The sequence below is a fragment of the Vulpes lagopus genome, chromosome 6 (genome assembly GCF_018345385.1).
Source record: "Vulpes lagopus strain Blue_001 chromosome 6, ASM1834538v1, whole genome shotgun sequence".
NCBI classification, from domain to species: domain Eukaryota; kingdom Metazoa; phylum Chordata; class Mammalia; order Carnivora; family Canidae; genus Vulpes; species Vulpes lagopus.
In genome coordinates this window covers 60,382,609-60,407,692 of record NC_054829.1, presented here as the reverse complement: position 1 = coordinate 60,407,692, position 25,084 = coordinate 60,382,609, and the positions used below count along the sequence as shown (strand labels likewise).

General features: G+C 40.0%; 1 protein-coding gene across 3 annotated transcripts; it reads right to left on the bottom strand.

The window, feature by feature from the left end:
* Positions 1-666: 666 nt before the first annotated feature.
* LOC121493825 (E2F associated phosphoprotein) lies at positions 667-24,601 on the bottom strand. Of its 3 annotated transcripts, XM_041760118.1 has the most exons (6): positions 24,401-24,597; positions 18,231-18,412; positions 16,734-16,829; positions 14,688-14,805; positions 9,164-9,277; positions 667-1,231 (listed from the first exon to the last, which is right to left on the bottom strand). In XM_041760118.1, exons 1-6 carry the CDS (start codon positions 24,472-24,474, stop codon positions 955-957), a joined length of 861 nt encoding a protein of 286 aa, XP_041616052.1. In that variant the 5' UTR covers positions 24,475-24,597; the 3' UTR covers positions 667-954. The 3 variants fall into 3 exon arrangements, with proteins under 3 accessions (XP_041616052.1, XP_041616053.1, XP_041616054.1); XM_041760119.1 differs by lacking the exon at positions 9,164-9,277 and having other exon boundaries at positions 24,401-24,601; XM_041760120.1 differs by lacking the exon at positions 14,688-14,805 and having other exon boundaries at positions 1,095-1,231; positions 24,401-24,600.
* Between the last annotated feature and the right edge of the window lie 483 nt (positions 24,602-25,084).

Here is a 25,084-nt window from a genome sequence, read left to right as displayed (position 1 = left end):
TCCCACTCCCCCTAATTGTGTTCAGTCTGCCTCTCTCAAAAAAATTAACAAAATAGTTTTTAAAAATTCCTGACTTTTTCCCATTCTATCATATCTCTATTAGCATAACAGGAGAACCCTAAGTTTCCTAATGTTTTTGGAAACAGTCCAATCGTTCTTTTCAAAAGCACAAATACCTATAATGTAATTTCCTCCAAGCTGCCACTGATGATTTTTATATTATTAATAGCAAAATAGAAGAGAAAAAAAAAAAAAAAAGGAAAAGGAAAAATAATACCTTGGTTGCTGGCAGTAGAAATTCCAGAACAAATGAGGGCAAAAGAGGCAGCAACGGGAGTTTGAAGTCTAAGTGCAGAGGGTGAGGTTCTTTTTCTTCACCATATATTTGTATTTACTGTGTTAATTCACTAAGTTTAGAATACTGTTACTAAACAATCCTTTTAGGGAAAGACCTGTATCAATTACTCAGAGCACCCAGCAATATTAACTCCACGTAATTGTAACAGTTACTAAATACTGTCACTCCATTCTATGGGGTAGAAAGTAAAAAGATACTTCTTAGCAAAAACAATATGCACAGAAGCCAGGAAATAGTTTCTAGTTTAATAATACCACAAGTATATCCAAAATAAAAAATAAAAATAACACTGAATCAAAGATTACTTATAACTGCAGAACATTTTAATTCTAAAGAGCTTTAATACATGAAAAGCCCCATAGTTTCCAAATGCCCATCAAAGAGGGAATGAATTATCAGTCCCATCAGAGCTGGGGAAAAAATTTTTAAAGGGGGTGGAGGGATGAAGGCTGACAACCATTCTCTTTCAAAAAGATAAACACTGCATCCTCAGATAACCGCTCAGAATGTTACTTGATATGAATAGGCAAGAGGGTAATAACTGTCCATGTTTGCCTTATATACTGTATTGGGCAATTAAATGCCAACTGAACTATTCAAGAATGACTTGCTAAAACGTTGAAAAAATGAAAGACTTCGTCCTTGTCATAGACGGCCACTTCCGTGGAACATTCGGTGCACATAACGGGGTGATAGATTTCTTCCGCTTGTGCCTCTGTCTGCTCTGCAGCGTCTTCGTGGTTAGACCTCATCTTCTTATGGCCTCGCCTTTTCTTCCTGTTCTCTGGGATTTTGTATCTTAGAACCTCCTCTTTGTTGACAGAACAATTCATCACAAACATTGCTCTATACTGAGTTTTGTATGATTCATGCCTAAGAAAAAAATGAGATGGAGAATTTGGATTTATGTTCAATTTTAATAGGTTATCCATTCAGATTTTAAGAAGATTTTATTGAAGAAATTAGCTGACACAGTGTTACATTAGTTTCAGGTGTACAATTCAGTGATTCAAGAAGTTTACACTAATTATGCTATACTCACTGGAGGATAGCTACCTTCTGTCAACATACAATGCTGTTACATTATCATTGTATTTTACCCCCAGGACTTATTCACTCCTTACCCAGGAGCCTGTGTCTCCCACTCCCCTTCACTCATTTTGGCCATCCCCTACCTTGCTCCCCTCTGGCAATCATCAGTTTATTCTCTCTAATTAAGGGTTTGTTTCTGCTTTTTTGTCTGTTTATTCAATTGTTTTGTTTTTTAGATTCTATATATAAGTGAAATCATACAGTATTTGTCTTTCTCTTATTTCACTTAGTGTAACACCCTTTAGGTCTATCCATGTTGTCACAAATGGCAAGATCTCATCCTTTTTATGCCGAAGTAATACTCTACTGCATATATATAACTATTCTCTCTTTATTCATCAAAAAACACTTGTTTCCCTATCTTGGCTATTGTAAATAATACAATACACACTAGTGTGCATATATCTTTTTGAATTATTGTTTTTGTTTTCTTTGGATAAACAGTAGTGGAATCACAACATAGGTTATTTCCATTTTTAATTTTTTTTTTTAATTTTTATTTATGATAGTCACAGAGAGAGAGAGAAAGAGAGAGAGAGAGAGAGAGAGGCAGAGACACAGGCAGAGGGAGAAGCAGGCTCCATGCACCGGGAGCCCGACGTGGGATTCGATCCCAGGTCTCCAGGATCGCGCCTTGAGCCAAAGGCAGGCGCTAAGCCGCTGCGCCACCCAGGGATCCCCATTTTTAATTTTTTGAGGACTCTCCATACTGTTTCCCACAGTGGCTGCACCAATTTACATCCCGACCAACAGTGCACAAAAGTTCCCTTTTCTCCACATCTTCACCAACACTTTTTATTTCACATCTTTTTTTTTTTTTTTTTTTAGCCATTATGGCAAGCGTAAGATGACACTTCGCTGTGGTTTTGAGTGCATTTCCCTGATAATCAATGATGTTGAGCATCTTTTCATTTATCTGTTGGACATCTATCTATATGTCTACTTTGGAAAAATGTCTATTTAAAAAAAAAGGAAAAATGTCTATTCAGTACTCTGCCCATTTAAATCAGATTTGGGGTTTTTTTTTTGGTGTTGCATTGTATCAGTTCTTTTTATATTTTGGTTTTAATTCCTTATAGATAGGTCATTTGCAAATATGTTCTCCCATTCAGTGAGTTCTCTTTTCATTTTGTTTTTTTTTTTATTCTTTTTAAAGATTTTATTTATTTATTCATAGAGACACACAGAGAGAGAGAGGCAGAGACACAGGCAGAGGGAGAAGCAGGCTCCATGCAGAGAGCCTGACGTGGGACTCGATCCAGGGTGTCCAGGATCACGCCCTGGGCTGCAGGCGGTGCTAAACCGCTGCGCCACCAGGGCTGCCCTCTCTTTTCATTTTGTTGATGGTTTCCTTCACCATGCAAAAGATTTTTATTTTGGTGTAGTCTCAATAGTTTTTATTTCCCCTTGCCTTAAGAAACATATCTAGAAAAATGTTGCTATGGTCAATGTCAAAGAAACTATTGCCTGTTTTCTTCTAGGAGCTTTATGGTTTCAAGTCTCACATTTAGGTCCTAATCAATTTTGAGTTTATTTTTGTGTATGTTGTTAGAAAGTAGTCCAGTTTTCCCAGAATCATTTATCGAAGAGACTCTTTTTCCCCATTATATATTCTTGCCTCTCCATATAGTTTTTTTTTTTAATATTTTATTTATTTATTCATGAGAGACACAGAGAGTGAGGCAGAGACATGGGCAGAGGGAGAAGCAGGCTCCCTATGGGGAGCCCGATGCAGAACTCGATCCTAGGACCCTGGGATCACAACCCGAGCCAAAGGCAGATGCTCAAATGCTGAGCCACCCAGGCGCCCTGCCTCTCCAGATAGTTAAAATTTGAGAACACAAAAAACTTACTAAAATACAACATTGCATTCTCATGAAAAACATAAGAACAAAATGGGAAATTTAAAGAAATGTTACTTTAAGAATAGGAAAAACTTGTTAATAGAGAATAGTTTAAAGAATGAATATATCCTCCTTTTCACTACTTTAGAAGTAACTTTTATCTCTGAAAAAAAAATTGTTTGCTCTTCAAACTTAGAAAAGTTATTGGAAACTTGAGAGTTAATGTTTAAACAATCTTCGACTGTGTCTTTTCGCACTGAGGTCTACAATTCTGCCCTCCTCTCATTACAAGTGATGCCATTCTTGGGGCACCTGGGTGGCTCAGTTGGTTAAGAGTCTGCCTTTGCACTTGATGGGATGAGCACTGGGTGTTATACTATACTGTATGTTGGCAAATCGAACTTATATAAACACAAAGGAAAAAACAGTCTGCCTTTGGCTCCGGTCATGATCCTGGAGTCCTGGATCAAGCCGTGCATCAGGTTCCCTGCTCAGTGGGGAGCCCGCTTCTCCCCCTGCCCCTCCCTCAGCACCAACCCCCCACTCCCCGCCAGTTGTGCGTAGACACACACACGGACACACACACACAAAAGCATGCACTCTCTCTCAAATATTTTTTAAAAAATAAACTTTTAAAGTGGTACCATTCTTACCACCATTTTAGTGGTGGTAAGCTTAGTTTTAAAAGCTTAAAGAGCTTCTGACTTTTATAATGCCCACTTTTGGCTTTATTCCAACAGTCTAAAGAATAGATAATGCTTCATTTGTTCTCCTCATATACTCAGTATTTTCCCTACTTCTTTCCCCACTTAATGTTTTTTTTCCCCCTTAAACCTCATGCAACAGAAATATCTGGCGAAACATAGTGAACTCAAGTTATACTTTTATTAGTTCCAAATGTTGATCTCCATCACCACCACCACCAGGAATTTAAACTATGCAACCTGGTACTTCTCCAGATAAGATTATAAAAACTTCATTTATATAGCACTAAATTGGAATCCTGTATTAACATGGAATACAATTTCTATAAAAGATAATTTCTACATCTACTGTTGTAGATGTAGATTCTACTGTTCTATCATTAAAAACTTATTCTGGATACAGAAACTACGTAGTAACAGTTAATTTGGAAGAGAAACAACTTAAGTACAGAGACATTTTATTTTTTCTGCATTCCATAAACATGCTCTGAGTGTCAATTTATATACAAAAAGCTTAAGAGTTTATATGGAAAGCACATTTTTTTTAAATTTTTTTAAAGATTTTATTTATTTATTCATAGACACACAGAGAGAGAGAGGCAGAGACACAGACAGAGGGAGAAGCAGGCTCCATGCAGGAAGCCCGATGTGGGACTCGATCCCAGGTCTCTAGGATCACACCCCAGGCTGCAGGCGGCGCCAAACTGCTGTGCCACCGGGGCTGCCCAGAAAGCACATTTAATTGTTGTAGATGACCAAAAACCTCAAGCTAGGAATGCCCGGGTGGCTCAGTGGTTGAGCATCTGCCTTCAGCTCAGGGTGTGATCCCAGGGTCCTGGGATCAAGTCCTACAGCAGGCTCCCTGCAGGAGCCTATGTCTCTGCCTCTCCCTCTGCCTATGTCTCTGCCTCTCTCTGTCTCTCTCAAGAATAAATAAATAAAATCTTAAAAAAAAAAAAAAACTCAAACTCAAGCTAATAAGATAAACTATAGTTGGCTATTCATTGGTTCCTAGAAGAAATCCATCACCTACAACATCACCTAGTTTCAAGTTAACTTGATTCAAAACATGGACTAAGCTAGGAATTTATGAAGCCACTAAAAAGAGGGGGGAGAAAAGGAAAAAAGGTTAAGAGTCTATTTAATTAAAAGAATGAAGGGGGTGCCTAGGTGGCTCAATCAGCTCAATCAATTCTTGATCTCAGGTCAGGTCTGATTTCAGGGTCGTGAGCTCAAGACCTATACTGGGTTCCACTAAAATTAAAGTGGAGCCTACTTAAAATTAAAAATTAAAAAAAAGAAAAGGAAAAAAAAAACACATGATCATCTCAATTGATTCAGAAAAAGCATTTTTTTTTTAAAGATTTTATGTATTAAAAAAAAAAAAAAAAGATTTTATGTATTTATTCATGACAGAGAGAGAGAGGCAGAGACACAGGCAGAGGGAGAAGCAGGCTCCATGCAGGGAACTTGACGCGGGACTCAATCCCGGGTCCCCAGGATCACACCTCAGGTTGAAGGCGGCACTAAACTACTGGGCCACTGGGGCTGCCCCAGAAAAAGCATTTAATGAAATTCAACACCCATTCATGGTAAAAACACACCATCTACTGAAAACAGAAGGAAATTTCTTCAATACAATTAAGACCATATAGGAAAAATCCACAGCTAACATCATATTCAATGATGAAAGACGGAAAATTTTTCCTTTAAGATCAGAAACAAGACTAAGGGTAGCCCTGGTGGCGCAGTGGTTTGGCGCCGCCTGCAGCCCAGGGCGTGATCCTGGAGACCCAGGATCAAGTCCCACATCAGGCTCTCTGTATGGTGCCTGCTTCTCCCTCTGCCTGTCTCTCTCTCTCTCTCTCTGAATAAATAAAATCTTAAAAAAAAAAAAAAAAAGAAACAAGACTAAAAAAGTCCTGCTTTCACCACTTCTATTCAGCATAGTACTAGAAGTTCTAATCAGCGATTAGCTAAGAAAAAGAAATAAAAGGCATCCACACTGGAAAGGAAGTAAAATTTGTTCACAGATGATATGATCTTTACAAGAGAAGAAGGGGAGTGGGAGAGATAACCCAAGCAGGCTCCACGTCCAGTATAGCCCAATGTGGGGCTCAATCACACACCGTGAGATCATGACCTGAGCCAAAATCAAGAGTCAGATGCTTAACTAACTGAGCCACCCAGGCATGCCAATGACATGATCTTTTATGGAGGAAACTCTGAAAATTGCACGAAAACTACTTAGCAAAGCGGCAGAGTACAAAATCAACACACAAAAGCCTGTTCATTTTTATAAATGAGCAAGCCATGAATGATCCAGAAAGGAAAACAGAATAGAGGTTACCACAGGCTGGGACGGGAAGGGATGGGGAATTTTGTCTAGTGGGTAGTTTCTGTTTGGAATGACAAAAATGTTCTGGAAATGGATTGTGGTGACAGATGCACAATATTGTAAAGTAGTTAATGCCACTGAATTGTACACTTAAAATGGTTAAAATAAGGAACAAGAGAAACACCAGTTGAGCATCTGCCTTCAGCTCAAGGCATGATCCCAGGGTCTGGGATCGAGTCCCACACTGGGCTCCCTGTGAGGAACCTGCTTCTCCCTCTGCCTATGTCTCTACCTCTCTCTGTCTCAAATGAATGAATGAATGAATGAATGAATGAATGAATGAGGGACACCTGAGTGGCTGAGTGGTTGAGCATCTGCCTTTGGCTCAGGGCATGATCCCGGTGTGGGGATCAAGCCCCACACTGGGCTCCCTGTGAGGAACCTGATTCTCCCTCTGTCTATGTCTCTGCTTTTCTCTGTGTGTCTCAAGAATAAATAAATAAAATCTTTTAAAAAATAAATAGTCAATTCGTCCATAGTGAGACACTTGGATGGCTCAGCAGTTGAGTGTCTGCCTTTGGCTAAGGGCTCACAAGTGATCCCGGGGTCCTGGGATCGAGTCCTGCAACAGGCTCCCTACAGGGAACCTGCTTCTCCCTCTATATCTCTGCCTCTCTCTCCCATGAATAAATAAAATCTTAAAAAAGAAAAAAAGTCCATACTATCCAAAGCCATCTATTGTCAATGCAATTTTATCAAAATTCCAATGGCATTTTTCACAGAAATAGAAAAAAAAACCAACAAGCTAAAAAGCTTCAGCATAGCAAAGAAACCATCAACAAAAGGAAATAGAAACCTAAGGAATGGAAGAAAATATTTGCAAATCATGTTTTTAACAAGGGGCTAATATCCAAGAAACTCATACAACTCAATAGCAAAGAAAAAAAAAGGCAAAGGCAAAGAACCTGAACAGACATTTTTCCAAAAAAGATATGCAAATGGCCGGCAGGTACATGAAAAGGTATTCATCATCCTTAATCATCAGGGAAACGTAAATCAAAACTGTAGTGAGGTATTACCTCACACCTGTTAGAAAGAGAATGACTATCAAAAAGACAAAAGTGAACACTTGCACATTATGGTGGGAATGTAAATTGGTATAGTAACTATGGAAAACAGTATGGAGGCGCCTCAAAATATTAAAAATAGAACTACCATATGATTCAGCAATCCCACTTCTGGATATATAACTGAAGGAAATGAAATCACTCTCTCGAAGAAATATCTGCACCGCGACATCAGCCAGGTAGGTGATCAAGGTCAACATTAACAGTTATAAATCTGTTGATTTTTTGTTGTTGTTGATAGTCCATGCCCTTGATATAATGTAATGAAAACAACACTTTACCTCTGTGGTCTTCTCCCCAAAAACCTACTGCAGCTTTATTCATAATAGCCAAACATGGAAACTAAGTGTACATGCTACGTGAATGGATAAAGAAAACATGGTGTATAGATACAATGGAATATAAAAAAAAAAGAAAGAAAATCCTGTCATTTGTGAAAACATGAATGAACCTCGAGGGCACTAAGCTAAATGAAGTCATAGACAAAAAATTACTGAATGATCTCACTTGTATATGAATCCCAAAAAAAAATGAACAGTAAGAAACAAAGTAGACTGGTGGTTAGTGGGGGAAGGGTGGACAAGTGAAGACCGTCAAGTAGTACAAACCTCCAATTATAAGATGAAGAAGGTCTGAGGATGTAATAAACACAGTGTCTACAGTTAACAATCTTGTACTATATACTTGAAGTTGCTAAAAAAACTAATTTTAAAAGTTCTCAACACAAAAAAAGGAAAATACATGAGGTGATGGATGCATTAACCTTATTGTAATCATTTAGCAATATATTTGTATATCAAATCATGTTCTACACTTCAAACTTACATAATGTTATGTGTCAATTATATCTCGATAAAGCTAGGAAATGATTTTAAATTTTTAAATGGTCTAGTTGACAATAAATTTAATACCCAAATGATGTACTCTTTTTTAATAAAAAGTTTTCAATGGTTAAAATAGTAAATTTTATGTTTTATCACAATTTTTTTTTTTTTTTTTTTTTTTTTTTTTTTTTTATTTATGATAGTCACAGAGAGAGAGAGAGAGAGGCAGAGACACAGACGGAGGGAGAAGCAGGCTCCATGCACCAGGAGCCTGATGTGGGATTCGATCCCGGGTCTCCAGGATCGCGCCCTGGGCCAAAGGCAGGCGCCAAACCGCTGCGCCACCCAGGGATCCCTTATCACAATTTTTTAAAAAAGAATGTATTTGACAGATTACATCATTCCACAATATATATGCAGTTTCACTGAATCCTTTTCAGTATTTGCTTTATTAGAAAAACTACTTATGAGATGCCTGGGTGGCTCAGTAGTTGAGCGTCTGCCTTTGGCTCAGGTCCTGATCCCGAAGTTCCAGGATCTGGTCCCACATCAGGCTCTCTGCATGGAGCCTACTTCTCCCTCTGCCTGTGTCTCTGCCTCTCTGTGACTCTCATGAGCAAATAAATAAAATCTTTAAAAAAAAAAAAAAAGAAAAACTACTTAGAACTATGTATAACTAAAATTATTTGTATAAAGATTAATTATGTAGCAGCAAGGACACAGGAAGACAGAACTTTATCAGAATCCCTAAGTATATACCTCAAAAGTCTATTTATGATTTAAACAAAAAAAAAAACAAGTCGTTTTTCATCATTTTGTGTGTGCATGTGTGTGTATGTGTGTTTGTGGTGTGCTATGACACCCTTTATCCATTACCTTTGGCAATCAAGACATAGTGTGGTCATGCAGGCAGGGCAATTCAAGACAGCATCACTATTTGGAACAGGCTGCTGTTGTTGATATGGTCTCTGTATTCCAAAACCATGGTAGCTAGAATAAAAAAAGAAAACGTGGGGGGGTAGACACACACTTTAAAGCCAGATCTTGATTTTCTTTTTTTAAGTAGGCTTCACACCTAAAATGGGGCTTGAACTCAAGACCCCAAGATTAAGAGTCACATGCTCTGGGGCACCTGAGTGGCTCAGTCAATTAAGCATTGAACTCCTGATTCTGGCTCAGGTCATGATCTCAGTGTTGTGAGATCAAGCCCCAAGTCAGGCTCCACTCAGCATGGAACCTGCTTAAGATTCTCTCTCCCCCTCTACCCCTCCCCACCCTCTCAGAAGGAGGGAAGGAAGGAGGGAGGCTCTACCAACTGAGCTAGCCAAGCATCCCCGAGACCTTGATTTCTAATGCCACCCTCCAATAAAAGAACCTAGTACTCCTAAAAGAAATGACTGATTCTAGGAATGAGGCATACGAAATGAACCTGGAGCATCTTGTAGTGCCAGGAAGTAAGGAAGTGCTCAAAAACAATGAGGCAGATATATCTAGGGGCACAGAAGCCAACTCAAAGAATTAGAGTTGGCCAAAGCTGAAACAATTAAAACAATAAAATAAAGCAGTATTGGATACAAAACATAAATAAATACTCACAAGTCCATACTGATACAAATGACTAATGACTGAATGAATGAATGAGGGAAGAACGGAGGGAGGGAGAACAGACAAATGTCCCAGATGGAAGAATAATTTATGAAGATACTCTCCTCTCAAGGAAGTGGAGCATAATGCACATAATGACTTCCTTCCAAAGAGTACAGTATAGACAGGAGGGGCAGAAAGTAACTTTACAGTAGAGAAACCTGACAATTCCTTGCTAAGATGATCAAGGTCAACATTAACTATCATAAATCATGTTGAATAAATAAATAAATAAATCATGTTGACAGTGTGTACCCTTAATTACAATGTGATGAAAATGGCACTTTATCTCTGTGTTCCTCCTCACCAAAACCCATAATCCCAGTGTCTAATCACAAGAAAACCATCACACAAATTCCAATAGTGTGGCCTCCTACAATATACCTGACCAGTACTCCCGAAAACTGTTAAGGTCATCAAAACCAAGTAAAGTCTCAGAAACTGTCATAGTCAAGAAGAGCCTGAAAGAGACATTACAACTACAAGTAACACAGTATGCTGGATGAGCTCCTGGAACAGAAAATGCGCAATAGGTAAAAACTAAGAAAATCCAAATAAAGTATGGGCCTTAGTTTATAATAATGTATAAATACTGGTTCATTAATTGTGATAAATGTACCATCTTAATGTAACATGTAATAATAGGTGAAACCATGTGTGTGTTGTTGTGGGAGAGTATACGGGAACTCTGTTGTTATTGGCTCGATTTCTCTCGAAATCTAAAACTATTCCAAAAACTAAAGTCTCTTGGGGTGTCCGGGCGCCTCAGTCAGTTGACATTCCAACTTTTGGTTCGAACTCATTTCATGATTTCATGGGTTGTGGGACCAAGCCTGGAATCGGGCTCCACACTTAGGAGACAGTCACCTGAGATTCTCTCCCTCTGCTACTCCCCCATGTGTTTTCTCTCATTCATAAATAAATTAAATAAATAAATAAATAAATAAATAAATAAATAAGTAAGTAAGTAAGTAACCTCTTAATTTGAAAAACCCAGTAAAGCTACATTTAAAAAGCAAGCATGTGGGATCCCTGGGTGGCGCAGCGGTTTGGTGCCTGCCTTTGGCCCAGGGCGTGATCCTGGAGAACCGGGATCGAATCCCATGTTGGGCTCCTGGTGCATGGAGCCTGCTTCTCCCTCTGCCTATCTCTGCCTCTCTCTCTCTCTCTCTCTCTCTCTCTGTGTGACTATCATAAATAAATAAAAAATTTTTTTTAAAAAACTTGTTGTTTTATTTTTTTTTTATTTTTTATTTTTTTTTAGGTTTTCTGTTGTTTTTTTAAAAAAAAAAAAAAAAAAAGCAAGCATGTGGGATGCCTAGGTGGCTCAATGGCTGAGCATCTGCCTTTGGCTCAGGTCATGATGCCGGGATTGAGTCCCACATCAGGCTCCCTACAGAGAGTCTGCTTCTCCCTGTGCCTATGTCTCTGCCTCTCTCTCTCTCATGAATAAATAGAATCTTTTTTTTTATTTTATTTTTTTTTAATTTATGATAGTCACAGAGAGAGAGAGAGAGGCAGAGACATAGGCAGAGGGAGAAGCAGGCTCCATGCACCGGGAGCCTGACGTGGGATTCAATCCCGGGTCTCCAGGATCGCGCCCTGGGCCAAAGGCAGGCGCCAAACCACTGCGCCACCCAGGGATCCCAATAAATAGAATCTTAAAAAAAAAAAAAAAAAAAGGCAAGCATGTAAGCTTTAGGCGCGTAAAGACTTTTGTCTGTGTTGTTCCTTGCTGCGTTTCAAGAATCTAGAACAGTGTCTGGTACATAGTAAATGTTCAATAAACATTTGCTGATTGCAAAAATATAGTATGGGTGGCTCAGCGGTTTAGCGCCTGCCTTCAGCCCAGGGCATGATCCTGGAGACGCAGGATCAAGTCCCACGTGGGGCCCCTTGCATGGAGCCTGCTTCTTCCTCTGCCTGTGTCTCTGCCTCTCTGTGTCTCTCATGAATAAATAAATAAAATCGTTTAAAATATATAAATATATATATATAGCATGAATCTACTTATAAAAGTACTAAAATATGAAAGTATATATTCTTAAAAGGGACTTATGGTAAATTCCCAAAAACTGAACAACAAAAGATAAATCATTTAACATTACTTCCCAAACTCTTTAAGTGTCTCTGGGGAAAAATACTGAAAATATGTGTACATATTTTATAACTATTGTTAAATCCCTCCAATGCTTATCAGATTTCAAATCCCAAACCCAAGAGAGTAATATATTCATTCAATAGATACTTAATGAGCGCCCATTTAACAAAGTGCATGACTTCTGGGATACAGCAGTGAACAAGACAGCCATGATCACTGCCCTGGTGGCACTTAAAAGGTAGCAAGTTCATTATTTTAAGTTGATTTCTGTGGTCCTAATAGGCAACTACTGGGGGTGCCTTGGTGGCTCAGTTGGTTAAGCATCTGCCTCAGATCATGATCTCAGTCAGGGTCCTGGGATTGAGCCCTGCATCACTGGACTCCCCGCTCAGCAGGGAGTCTGCTTCTCCCTCTCACTCTGCCTGTGCACCTGCATCTTTCTAAAAATTGTAAAAAAAAAAAAAAAAAAAAAAAGGCCAACTACTGCTTGATGCAGGAATATGAATAAATCAATAAAATGTTATTTCTTCTCAAGATTATATAACGAATGGGGCTCCTGGCTGGCTCAGCTGGTGGAATATTTGACTCTTGATCTTGTGGTCGTGAGTTCAAGCCCTACATTATGGGTAGAGTTTACTTAAAAAAATTTTTTTTGAAGATAACAGAACAATGAAAATACATTCCATCTTACCTCACTGACAAATTCTGTTACCAGAATCGAAAGCTACAGTGTAATTTCCTTAACTATCTCAGTATCATTCAGAGACTTAAAATGTTCATTTTACATTGGGGATAATCAAAAAATATTCCTTAAATAAATGAGAGGGGCAGTTGGAGGAAGTGGTGCATGGGTGAAACTGGGAGAGGAAAAAAGAACAAAGTGGGAGACTGGAGGCTAAAAGGTAAGGTACAAACACCCAACAACACCAAAATCTCTCTGGGCTTAAAAATACTGGATTTATCTTTTGTTGTTCAGTTTTCAAGGGTTTATCATCCTAGCCCCTACCTTAGCTAAATCAAAGCTTCCTAGAGTAGGACTCCAGGGTATGCATTTCATCCTTCCCAGGTGATTCTGAAGCACAGCCAGGTTAGGGAAGCACTGGGCTACAGTGGTATACTGACTAGCTTTTAGTTTTGTTTTTTGGGGTTTTTTTTTTTTAAGATTTTTTATTCATGGGGGATCCCTGGGTGGCGCAGCGGTTTGGCACCTGCCTTTGGCCCAGGGCGCGATCCTGGAGACCCGGGATCGAGTCCCACGTCAGGCTCCCGGTGCGTGGAGCCTGCTTCTCCCTCTGCCTATGTCTCTGCCTCTCTCTCTCTCTCTGTTACTATCATAAATAATAAATAAATGAAAAAAAAAAAAAAGATTTTTTATTCATGAAAGACACACAGAGAGAGACACAGGCAGAGACACAGGCAGAGGGAGAAGCAGGCTCCATGCAAGGAGCCCGACACGGGACTCGACCCTGGGTCTCCAGGATCACACCCCAGGCTGCAGGCAGCGCTAAACCGCTGCACCACCAGAGGTGCCCTAGCTTTTAGTTTGATAACAAGTCAGCCTTCATAAAATCAAACTGGAAAGCAAGGATGGCATTTCCTCTTGGGATGATGAAAATGGTTTGAAATTAAACAGAGAAAAAAAAAAAAAAAAAAGAAATTAAACAGAGGTGGTAGTTGCATAACACTGTGAATACACTATATGCTACTACATTGTTCGCTGTAAAAAGATTAATTTTAAATCAATTAATTGATTTTTATCTCAATTTTAAAAAATCAAATTTGTGGGGCACCTGGGTGCTTTAGGAAGTTAAGCGTCTGCCTTTAGCTCAGGTCTTGATTCCAGGGCCCTGGGATGGAGCCTCACATGGGGTTCCCACCCAGCAGGAAGTCTGCTTCTCCCTTTCCCTCTGCCTTTATCCCCTACCCCTGCTCTCCACTCTCCTGTGTGCACATACTCTCTCTCTCAAATAAACAAAACCTTTAAAAAAATCAAATTATTTAAAATTATGTCTATTTGAGAAAAGTCAACTTTGTTTCTTGGAGAGACTGACTACAGCATTTTGAATTCAACAAGTGTTTTAAAAATAAATCATCTGGGGCAGCCCAGGTGGCTCAGCAGTTTAGTGCTGCTTTTGGCCCAGGGCATGATCCTGGAGGCCCAGGATCAACTCCCACATGGGGCTCCCTGCATGGAGCCTGCTTCTCCCTCTGCCTGTGTCTCTGCCTCTCTCTCTCTCATGAATAAATAAAATCTTTAAAATAAACAAATAAATCATCTGACAGGCACCTGAATGGCAGTCAGTTAAGCATCTGTCTCTTGGTTTCAGCTCAGGTTGTGGTCTCAATGTTGTGGGATCAAGCCCCATGTCGGGCTCCATGCACAAAACAGAGTCCACATAGGACTCTCTCCTCCTCCTCACCATGCTCATTCTCACTATCTCTAATTAAATCTTTTTTTTAATTAAAAATAAAATAAAATAACCATGACTGAAATGTGCTGGTAAATTTCAAAATAAACAATTCAGCAGGTTTTTTTTTTTTCAAAATTCTTTATGTCTATGTGAACATATACATACATTAAAATGTGAATGTAGTGAAAATCCTCTTTTAATTATTTTTCTCTAAAGATTCTAAATATTAAAGTTAAGTTCTTACCCTCTTCTTTGTGCATCAACCCAGGCCTGATCTCTGTTATCTTTTTCAGGATCATATAATAACTCATCATTTGTTGGAATCCTGTGTCGTTTTTTCTTTTTCTTCTTGGTTACCTGTGCTAATTTTGAAAACGTTAAGGATATGGCTAGGTATCATGTCTCAAATACATACCTCTTTAATACAGAACACAGAATCTTCAGCTACATTTTTTTTCTATTTATATTTTCTTTAAAAAAATTCTTAACGCTTCCTCCAAATAAACCTCTTGGCCAATGAACATGGCATTAAAATGAAGATGACAGAGCACCTGGGTGGCTCAGTCAGTTAAGCATCTGCCTTCAGCTCAGGTCATGATCCCAGGGTCCTGAGATCGAGCCCCACATTGGGCTCCCCGCTTAGCAGGGGGCCTGCTTCTCCCTCCCCCTCTGCTGCTCTCCTTGCTTGTGCTGTCTCTGTCAAATAAATAATTAAAATCTTAAAAAAAAAAATCAAAGATAACAGAAGATGAAAAAATTGTTTCTTCACTAAAAACATAGTGCTGGGCATCCCGGGTGGCTCAGCGGTTTAGCGCTGTCTTCAGCCCAGGGCGTGATCCTGGAGACCCGGGATTGAGTCCCACATCGGGCTCCCTGCATGGAGCCTGCTTCTCCCTCTGCCTGTGTCTCTGCCTCTCTCTCTGCATCTCTCATGGATAAATAAATAAAATCTTAAAAAAAAATAAAAAATAAAAATAAAAATAAAAACATAGTGCTATCTCAAGAACTGAACTGACATAATGAGAATTTGGTCTCAGAAAAGCCACTCAAAGTGAACCAAGATCAGAAACATTTTGATGTTATAATTTTCAACAAGTTCCTATATATAAAATGCTACTGAAATCAGAACAAAAATATTTCAAAAATGAAAAAACAAAGGCACCAGGGTGGCTCAGTCACTTGAGTATTCAACTCATGATTTTAGCTTGGATCATGATCTCAGGGTCATGAGATCGAGCCCCACGTAAGGCTCTGAACTCAGGGTGAGTCTGCTTGAGGTTCTGTCTCCCTCTCCTTCTGCCACTCCCCTGACTCCCGTAAGCAGGCACATGCACATGTGATTGCTCTCAAAATAAATAAATAAAATATTTTTTAAAAAGTGAAAAAACACTGGTTATCCCCATGCACTAGACTTTAAAATGTACTTATATAGGTTAATATTTAAGTAATAACATATAAAAATATAAAATTGTTTCTTGGGGTGCCTGGGTGGCACAGTCAGTTGAGCACTCGGTTTTGGCTCAGGTCATGATCTCAAGTAATAATATATAAAAATATAAAATTGTTTCTTGGGGTGCCTGGGTGGCACAGTCAGTTGAGCACTCGGTTTTGGCTCAGATCATGATCCTACTAAGCCCCACTCTGTAGAGAGTCCGCTTGAAACTCTCCATCTCTCTGTCTCTTTCTCTCTCCCCCCTCTGCTCCTCCCCACCCCATACATGCATGTGCACTTTCTCTAAAATAAACAAATAAATCTTTAAAATATGTATATATAAATTTTTTTCTTTACCATATAAATGTCACTTGTGCATTCCAGTGTAATTATGATATTAAGTTAATTTTAACTCTTATGTTCACTTTTGCTCAGATTTTATACAAAATCAATTCCAGAGAATAGAGCAGCCAATAAAAAAGCAATGAGTTAGAAAAATATAAAATATATATGTTTGTATATTTTCTGTAAAACTATAGGAACTATTCACAGGTGTGAAAACAAATATTATTGCACTAAGGAACCTTAAGGAAGGGGGGGCCAAGAGCCCTAAGGAAGTCAGGACTGAGTCAGGACACACTCTCCTTGTCGTATGCCCATGCAGCACCATGGCTGGTCCCACGTCATCATATGTGCATTCCTATCTGTTCTTATTCATCATTCCTGCTTTTGTTTTCATCAATGGCCTACAATTTCTAAAAGATAAAACTCAGAGGGAAACCCTAATGTCCAAAAATTGTTAGGTAAACCTTTTTTCTATAAAATGTAACCACTAAACCTGGTAAACATGCTACTAACCTGTTTTGTCTTCATCTTCAGAATCAGAATCAAAATATATATCATCATAGTACTTTGTCAGAGCTGTTCCAACTTTTCCAGTTCCTGAGGAAGACCCTATTTACATAAGGACAGTTTACAGACTAAATCATATGGAACTAAAAAGGAAAAAAACTCAATATACTCTTCTACCACCTCAAAGTAATATCAATTCATTTCCAATCTCATGTGGGTGGAAAAAGACTTTCACATAAATGACTTACTGAATTTCTGTGCCCTATGCAATTACAGAGGACTATAATTGTTAATTACAGTAATTAAGTGTTCCAGATCATGAGAAAATCTCTCACCTTTCCCACAAATCTAATTCAATAAAATAGTCTATTTCTAAGTTGCCACCATACACAGCTCTACCTTTCAGCCATGCAGTACACTGTGACAAGTAAGGAATAAACATCTCATTGTAGGGGGCTTTAAGGGAGAGAGGATAAGAGCCCTAAGAGAGGCAAGGGGCATGATTCAGGGACACACACTCTTCCTTTCTTCAGTTTTCCCTCATGCCATGACTCAGACTATATTCATGTCCTCATATCCCTGTCTCCCTAATTCTTCCTCTTAATTCACATCTGCTTTTGTTTTTATTATTACTATTATATATGCTTTCTGTTCCTAACAATTAATACAAGGAAACCAAAGCTGAGGCACAAATCAGTTTTTGGGTAAGGTACACTTTACATAAAAATGAAGTATCAAAATGAAGTATGTTTCATTACTTTCTAAAATGAGATAGGAATTTGTGGTGACCAATCATTCAATCTGCCATATCAGCGCTATATAATCCTAAAAATACCTTTAAAAGCTTGTGTCTTTTTTATCCTGGGGTAAAAATTACAAAAGGAGGGGAGCCTGGGTGCCTCAGTGGGTTGAACATCTGTCTTCAGCTCAGGTCATAATCTCAGGGTCCTGGGATCAAGCCCTACATTAAGCTCCCTGCTCAGCAAGTAGTCTGCTTCTCCCTCTCCGTCTGCTCCCTTCCACCCCCATTCATGTGCACTCATGAATAAAAAAATAAAATCTCTCAAATAAATAAAATCTTTTTTTTTAATATTTATTTATTTATTTATTCATGATAGACATAGAGAGATAGAAAGGCAGAGACACAGGCAGAGGGAGAAGCAGGCTCCATGTCGGGAGCCCAACGCGGAACTCGATCCCAGGATTCCAGGATCATGCCCTGGGCCAAAGGCAGACGCTAAACCGCTGAGCCATCCAGGGATCCCCTCAAATAAATAAAATCTTAAAAAAAAAAATTACAGGGCACCTAAGTGGCTCAGTTGGTTAAGTGTCTGCCTTCAGCTCAGGTCATGATCCTGGGGCCCTGGGATTAAGCCCCATGTCAGGCTTCTATTCTCGTGGAGCTTAGAAAATTATTTATATGAAAATCTAACTAAAAATAAATAAATAAATAAAAATAAAAAATAAAAAAAAAAGAAAAAGAAAATCTAACTAAAAGTTTACCTGTTTCCAGAGAGGATAACTTGTCCTCCATTGTTTTTATGGTGGAATTTAATTCAGCTTCCATTTCTTTTTCAAATTCATCTTCACTAGATGATTCACTTTCTCCAGTAAGACACTCTCTGATGAGTTTTCTTTTTTGGTCAGGAGTTCCATGTAAAAGCACATCCACTTCATCTTCAGAACTAGTATGCATTAAAAAAAAAAAAAAAAGAACTAGTATGCATTTAAATCATAAAACATATAAATACTAAAGAATTAAAATAATTTAAAACATCCATCATCTCACCGTCCAACGATTTTAAGTTTTACAAGGTTGCATTTATCTATCATACTACATATAGCTATTCTCATTTCTTGGAATGTCTGGGTGGCTCAGTCAGTTAAATATCTATCTTTGGCTCAGGTCATGATCATGGAGTCCTGGATAGAGCCCCACATCAATCAGTGGGAAGTCAGGGAGTCAGCTTCTGCCTCTCCCTCTGCCCCTTGCCCCCCCATCATGCACATGTAATTGCACTCTCACAAATAAAAATCTTTAAAAAAAAAATAAAGATCAACCATTTCTACATATTTCCAAATACAATTTTAATGTATGCATTACATTTCCTTTTATAGATGCTGTACACTTGTAACTCTTTGCTAATACAATGAATATCTTTGTAAAGTATAATTTTCTCTCCATTGATTTCCTTAGGATAAATGTCTAGAATGAGACATATAAACATCTTTCTGACTTCTTGAATTTTCACACTGCTTTCCTAAAGCACTGCATCAATTCCTAACTCCATCAGCAGTGAAAAGTTTACTTCACAGAACTGGGATTTTTTTTAAACTCTGAGTATTTAAATAAAACTTAATATATGTTACTAACATACAGATAATATACCCAAACAAAATGTTAAAATAGTAATTACATATTAGTTATAAAGGCACAACGCTATAGAAAACTATAAAGAGAAAGTAAGATTATATTACAAATTCTCCTGAGCAATTACTGCTAATTTACTTGGCCCTTTGCACCTGGGTTTCCCATCAGTAACAGTATGACAGGATTAAAGGAGATATCAGAAAGAACGAAATGTTATCAAAATGAAGGAAACACCTAAGGTATTTCTAATATAATCAATAGGACATAAATAATGTCCAATTATTTGTGGTCTGATGAATAGCAACAGAATGCCCCTGGTTTTTATTCCTCTGTTTTCTTCTTCTAGAACAATGCTTTTGAGCCTCCAGCAAAAGATAAATCCAAAAAATGCAATTCACACCAATCAATTTTGCTAATAATGGAGGCCTTAGCTGGATTCTACTCCCAAGAGAATTCCCCATCTAACATTCCTCATCCTGACCAGGATGAGGCTCCCTTTCTCCATTACCACTATATTCATTTGGGTCCTCTTAACTCTGCCCGTCCCACCATATACTAAGAATCTCCAGGCCTTCAAAATCTTTATATTATGTTCCACCTTAAATCCTGCTGCCAGAATGTTAGTCCTAAGAACTCTCATCACATCACTACCCAATTCTGAAAAAAAACATCCAGGCCAAACCTCTGAGCACAGCATTCAAAACAGCTTTCCCTATTTGGTTTCAACTTTTCTTTCTTTTTTTTTTTTAAGGTTTTTGTTTATTCAGGGATCCCTGGGTGGCGCAGCGGTTTGGTGCCTGCCTTTGGCCCAGGGCACGATCCTGGAGACCCGGAATCAAATCCCACATCGGGCTCCCGGTGCATGGAGCCTGCTTCTCCCTCTGCCTGTGTCTCTGCCTCTCTCTGTCTCTCATGAATAAAAATCTTTTTTTTTAATTGTTTATTTATTTATGATAGTCACACACAGAGAGAGAGAGAGAGAGGCAGACACAGGCAGAGGGAGAAGCAGGCTCCATGCACCGGGAGCCCGACATGGGACTCGATCCTGAGTCTCCAGGATCAGGACCTGGACTGAAGGTGGCGCTAAACCGCTGAGCCACCCAGGCTGCCCTCAACTTATCTTTTCAACCTTACATCTCACCCTTGAACTACACCACTGGTCTCCAACTGGGGGGTATTTTGCCCTCTAGGGTACATATAGCATAGCTAGAGACATTTTTTACTGTTACAACAAGGAAGAGGGGCTAGTAGCACTTCGTGGGCAGAGGTCAGGGATGCTGTTAAACATCCTGCAATGCACAGGACAGCCCCCACAATAGATGTCAATGCTACTGAGGCTGAGAAACTCTCATCTATCCTATATTCCAGTTTTTCCAAAGTGGAATGTAGATTATTTTAAGGAGTCTCAAGATAGACAAGCCACTAATAACTCTGAAGCCATTGCTGGTGGGAATCTAAAGTAATACAATTACTATGGAAAACAGCTTGCTTAGTTTCTTATAAAACTAAATGCAACTACCATACAACCCAGCAATCACATTCCTTGGCATTTATCCCAGAGAAATGAAAATACATTCACACAAAAACCTATACATGAATGTTTATAGATGCTTTATTCACGAGTCAAAATTAGAAATAACTAGACATCTTTCAATAAGGGAATGGCTAAAACAAATGTGAAATAGTCCTTAGCAATAAAAAAGGAATGACTCACTGATACTTGCAACAATGTGGATGAATCTCCAGAGAATTACACTGAATGAAAAAAAGCCAATCCCCAAAAGTCACATACTGCATGATTCCATTTATTTAATACCCTTGAAAAGGACAAAATTATAGAAGTGGAGAATAGATTAATGGTTACCAGCATTTACGTAGGGCACAATGGGGCAGAAGTGGGCAAATGAGGGATTCTTATGGTGATGGAAATGTTCTCTATCTCGACTACATTAATGTCAATACCCCAGTTGTGATATTACACTAAAATTTTGTAAAATACACTGAGGGAAACTGGGTAGAGGGGACACAGAATCCCTCTGTATTATTTTCTAACTTTTCTTGTGGCATAATTTACTGTCATAAGTTCATGCATTTTTAAATATAAACTTCACTGATTTTTTTTAAGATTTTATTTTTATTTATTCATGAGAGACACACAGAGAGAGGCAGAGACATAGGCAGAGGGAGAAGCAAGCTCTCTAAGGGGAGCCCAATGCAGGACTCAATCCCAGAATCCTGGGACCACAACCTAAGCCAAAGGCAGACACTCAACCACTGAGCCACCCAGGTGCCCCCAATTCATTGATTTTATTTTTTTTTTTAGCATACTACTTCTTACAACTACATGTGAACCTACTTCAAAATAAAGTTTAATTTAAAAACTTAAATCACAAGGCAAGAGAGTTAGTTTTATTACAAACTTTATCTAATCCTTGTGATTATTCCAAGAGAAGTGCTTAGCACTGCTAGGTGAGGTGATATATTATGGGCCATGTACATTCTTTTTTTTTTTTTTTTTTAATTTTTTTTTATTTATTTATGATAGTCACAGAGAGAAAGAGAGGCAGAGACATAGGCAGAGGGCGAAGCAGGCTCCATGCACCGGGAGCCTGATGTGGGATTCGATCCCGGGTCTCCAGGATCACGCCCTGGGCCAAAGGCAGGCGCCAAACCGCTGCACCACCCAGGGATCCCGGCCATGTACATTCTTAATGAGTGTGTCAAGAATGCAAGGTTCTCACCACTCAGGCCATTTCTCAGGGTTATGTTTGCAGTATGTAACCTTGAGGGATGAGGTGATGTCTCTTTCCAGAAGAAAGGACTTGCTTATTTACTGACTACTGTAAAAGAAGTGGATGCTCCAAGCTCAAATGGTCCTTAGCCATGATGCCAACCCGTTGAGTGTGTAGCATCCACCTGACTCTCTCTGTGCAACCCCTGTAAGAGTTGGGAAGTAACAGCAACCAACACGAACATGATGCTCATGCTGCTCGCACCGTGAGTAGTCTCTGACCTAGGAGTCTCATATCTTCTGCCAGGTTCTATGAAACAGTAACACGCTATAAAATATTAGCTTATAAATATGGTAAAATCAAATCCTGAGAGACACCTCTTAAACACCTCTCAAATCTCTCCAATCTCCCTTTTTTTTTTTTTTTTTTTTATTTATGATAGTCACAGAGAGAGAGAGAGAGGCAGAGACACAGGCGGAGGAAGAAGCAGGCTCCATGCACCGGGAGCCCGATGTGGGATTCGATCCCGGGTCTCCAGGATCGCGCCCTGGGCCAAAGGCAGGCGCCAAACCGCTGCGCCACCCAGGGATCCCGTCCAATCTCCCTTTTTAAGACAACAAGCACTTGGGGCACCTAGGTGGCTGTTGGTTAAGCGTCTGCCTTCAGCTCAGGTCATAATCCCAAGGTCCTGGGATCCAGCCCCACATCAGGCTCGCTGCTCAGTGGAGAGTGTGCTTCTCCCTCTTCTGCTGCTCCCCCGGCTCCTGCTCTCTCTCTGCAGGCCCACTCTCTCTCAAGTAAATAAATAAAATCTAAAAAAAAAAATAAAAAAAATAAAAAAAAGGACAAGCACTAGATTCAGAGCCTCGAGCAGGCCAAAAAAAAAAAAAAAAACAAAAACACAACTGTAATTAGTTTCATTTTCACAGCATTTATTTTTAGTTAACCTTACCAGTGGCAACTGTCACAGGATTACAGAGGAAAAGAAAGAAAAGAAAAGAAAAGAAAAGAAAAGAAAAGAAAAGAAAAGAAAAGAAAAGAAAAGAAAAGAAAAGAAAAGAAAAGAAAAAGAAAAGAAAAGAAAAAAAAAGAAAAGAAAAGAAAAGAAAAAGACTATAAAAAACTTAAAAATCTTAAATAAGTTGTAACATGTGAATGTGGAAATTGTAATGGCTGACTAACTCAGGTCCAGGAAACACTGCTATATTCCAATTAAACTGAATTACTGGGGGATCCCTGGGTGGCTCGGTGGTTTAGTGCCTGCCTTTGGCCCAGGGTGTGATCCCGGAGCTCCGGGATGGGATCAGGTCCCACATTGGGCTCCCTGCATGGAGCCTGCTTCTCCCTCTGCCTGTGTCTCTGCCTCTCTCTCTCTGTGTTCTCATGAATAAGTGAATAAAATATTTTTTAAAATAAACTGAAAAAAATAAAAAAATAAACTGAATTACTAAGTGAGGCCTACTAATTCATATACTTCCTTTAACAGACCAGACCCATTACCTGAAACTTTCGCAAGAAATCTTGGAATCCATCTTCACTCCCCACAAGAGAAATCTTCACAGCAGTCTGATCTCCCAAGCCCACAACTCTTCCCCAGGATAATATGAGGAAACATTACGATTGGAGGAAAGACAGTTTCACAGAAAGCTTAGCTGAGCAGAATGCTTTAGAGTTTATGAACAGGATCTGCTGTCAGCTTTTAAAACGGGGCTCAGCAGTAGAGGGTCTGCTTTCAGCTCAGGGCGTGACTGGGTCAAGTCCCTCACAGGGCTCCCCGTGGGGAGCCTGCTTCCCCCTCTGCCTGTATCTTTGCCCCTCTCTGTGTGTGACTCGTGAATAAAATCTTAAAAAAATAAAAAACGGATAAATCTGCCAAGAAATCTCTTGCCAACATACCTGCATGTTCCCCCCAAGTAGGGTTAATCCCTCTTCCTGGAATTTCCCATGGAACTTCATCTGTGTCTATCTCAGGTCCTTGTTTTCTAAATACTCTTCTGAGAAACATACTTATTTCCAAGGTATATATATATGTTCCGAGATACGCATCTTATTTCCCCTACTACACTGAGAGCCCGTAGAAAACTGTAGCCCCGAGCAAGCATATAATAGGTGCTCAAAAAAAGCCTGAGCATTCCCTTATTTCTGTTGATGGCACTTTAGTCTTCAAGACGGTCATTTCACATCAAGCCCTACTAGTCTCACAACACACTTCAGATATCGCTATTATATTTCCTTTTTATAGGCGAGGAAAATCGAAGGTAAGTGACTTGTTTTCACCCACAGTGCTAATAAGTTGCAGAGGCAGAATTTGATCCCAAGGCTTCTGAAGACTTACGCGTCATTCCCGAATATCCCGGTTCCCCGCGCAAGTGTCGGCCCCGCCTCCCCGGGGCTGCGCCACCTCACCAGAACCCCACTCGGCGTCCCACAGGCGAGAGCGGGGCGCAAAAGGTGCCCGAACGGCTGGGCCACGGGTCCGCAAGGGCCTGGCAGGCGCAGCGACTGGAGAAGGCTAACAAGGCCAGGCCTCGGGCCGAAGCCTCGGGGGCCGGAACCGGGCCGGGGCCCACCTGCTCAAAGCGGGTTCCTCGTCGCTAGGCTCTTCCACTGCGTAGGGGTCGTACTCATCCTGGAGCCGGCTCATGGTGACCTACACCCTCGGACGCCGACTACAAGCGTCCACACAGTATCTGTTTACGCCACAGGTACCCGGGCTAGAGCGTCCGCACCTCCACTTCCGCCGACGTTTCCGCGCCCTCCCCGCGCGCCTGCGCAGATCGTCCCAGGGCGGGGGCGGAGTCCTAGTGCCTCTCCGCGGCCGTGCGCGGTTTCTGCTTACCTGGAAGCAGCTGCCTAATTACCGAAAATACTAATCGGCAGCCTCCTAAGTAGCAGTCTCTGAGATGAGCCCTCTATGTGCAGCGTCTCACGTCGTGACGTGAAGAAGCAGAAAACTAGATGCTGGGCAGCCCGGGTGGCTCAGCGGTTTAGCGCCGCCTTCAGCCCAGGGTGTGATCCTGGAGACCGAGGATCGAGTCCCACGTCGGGCTCCCTGCATAGAGCCTGCTTCTGCCTGTCTCTGCCTCTCTCTGTGTGTCTCTATAAATAAATAAATTTAAAAAGAAAAAAAAAAAAAAACTAGATGCTGAGGGGACATGCAGACAAATCTGAGCCAGTAGGTCCCAGACACCAGCACCTGATTAATGTCCCTCCAACCTTCAAGCCTCAAGGCCTTCTGACTTCTTTTTACCGCA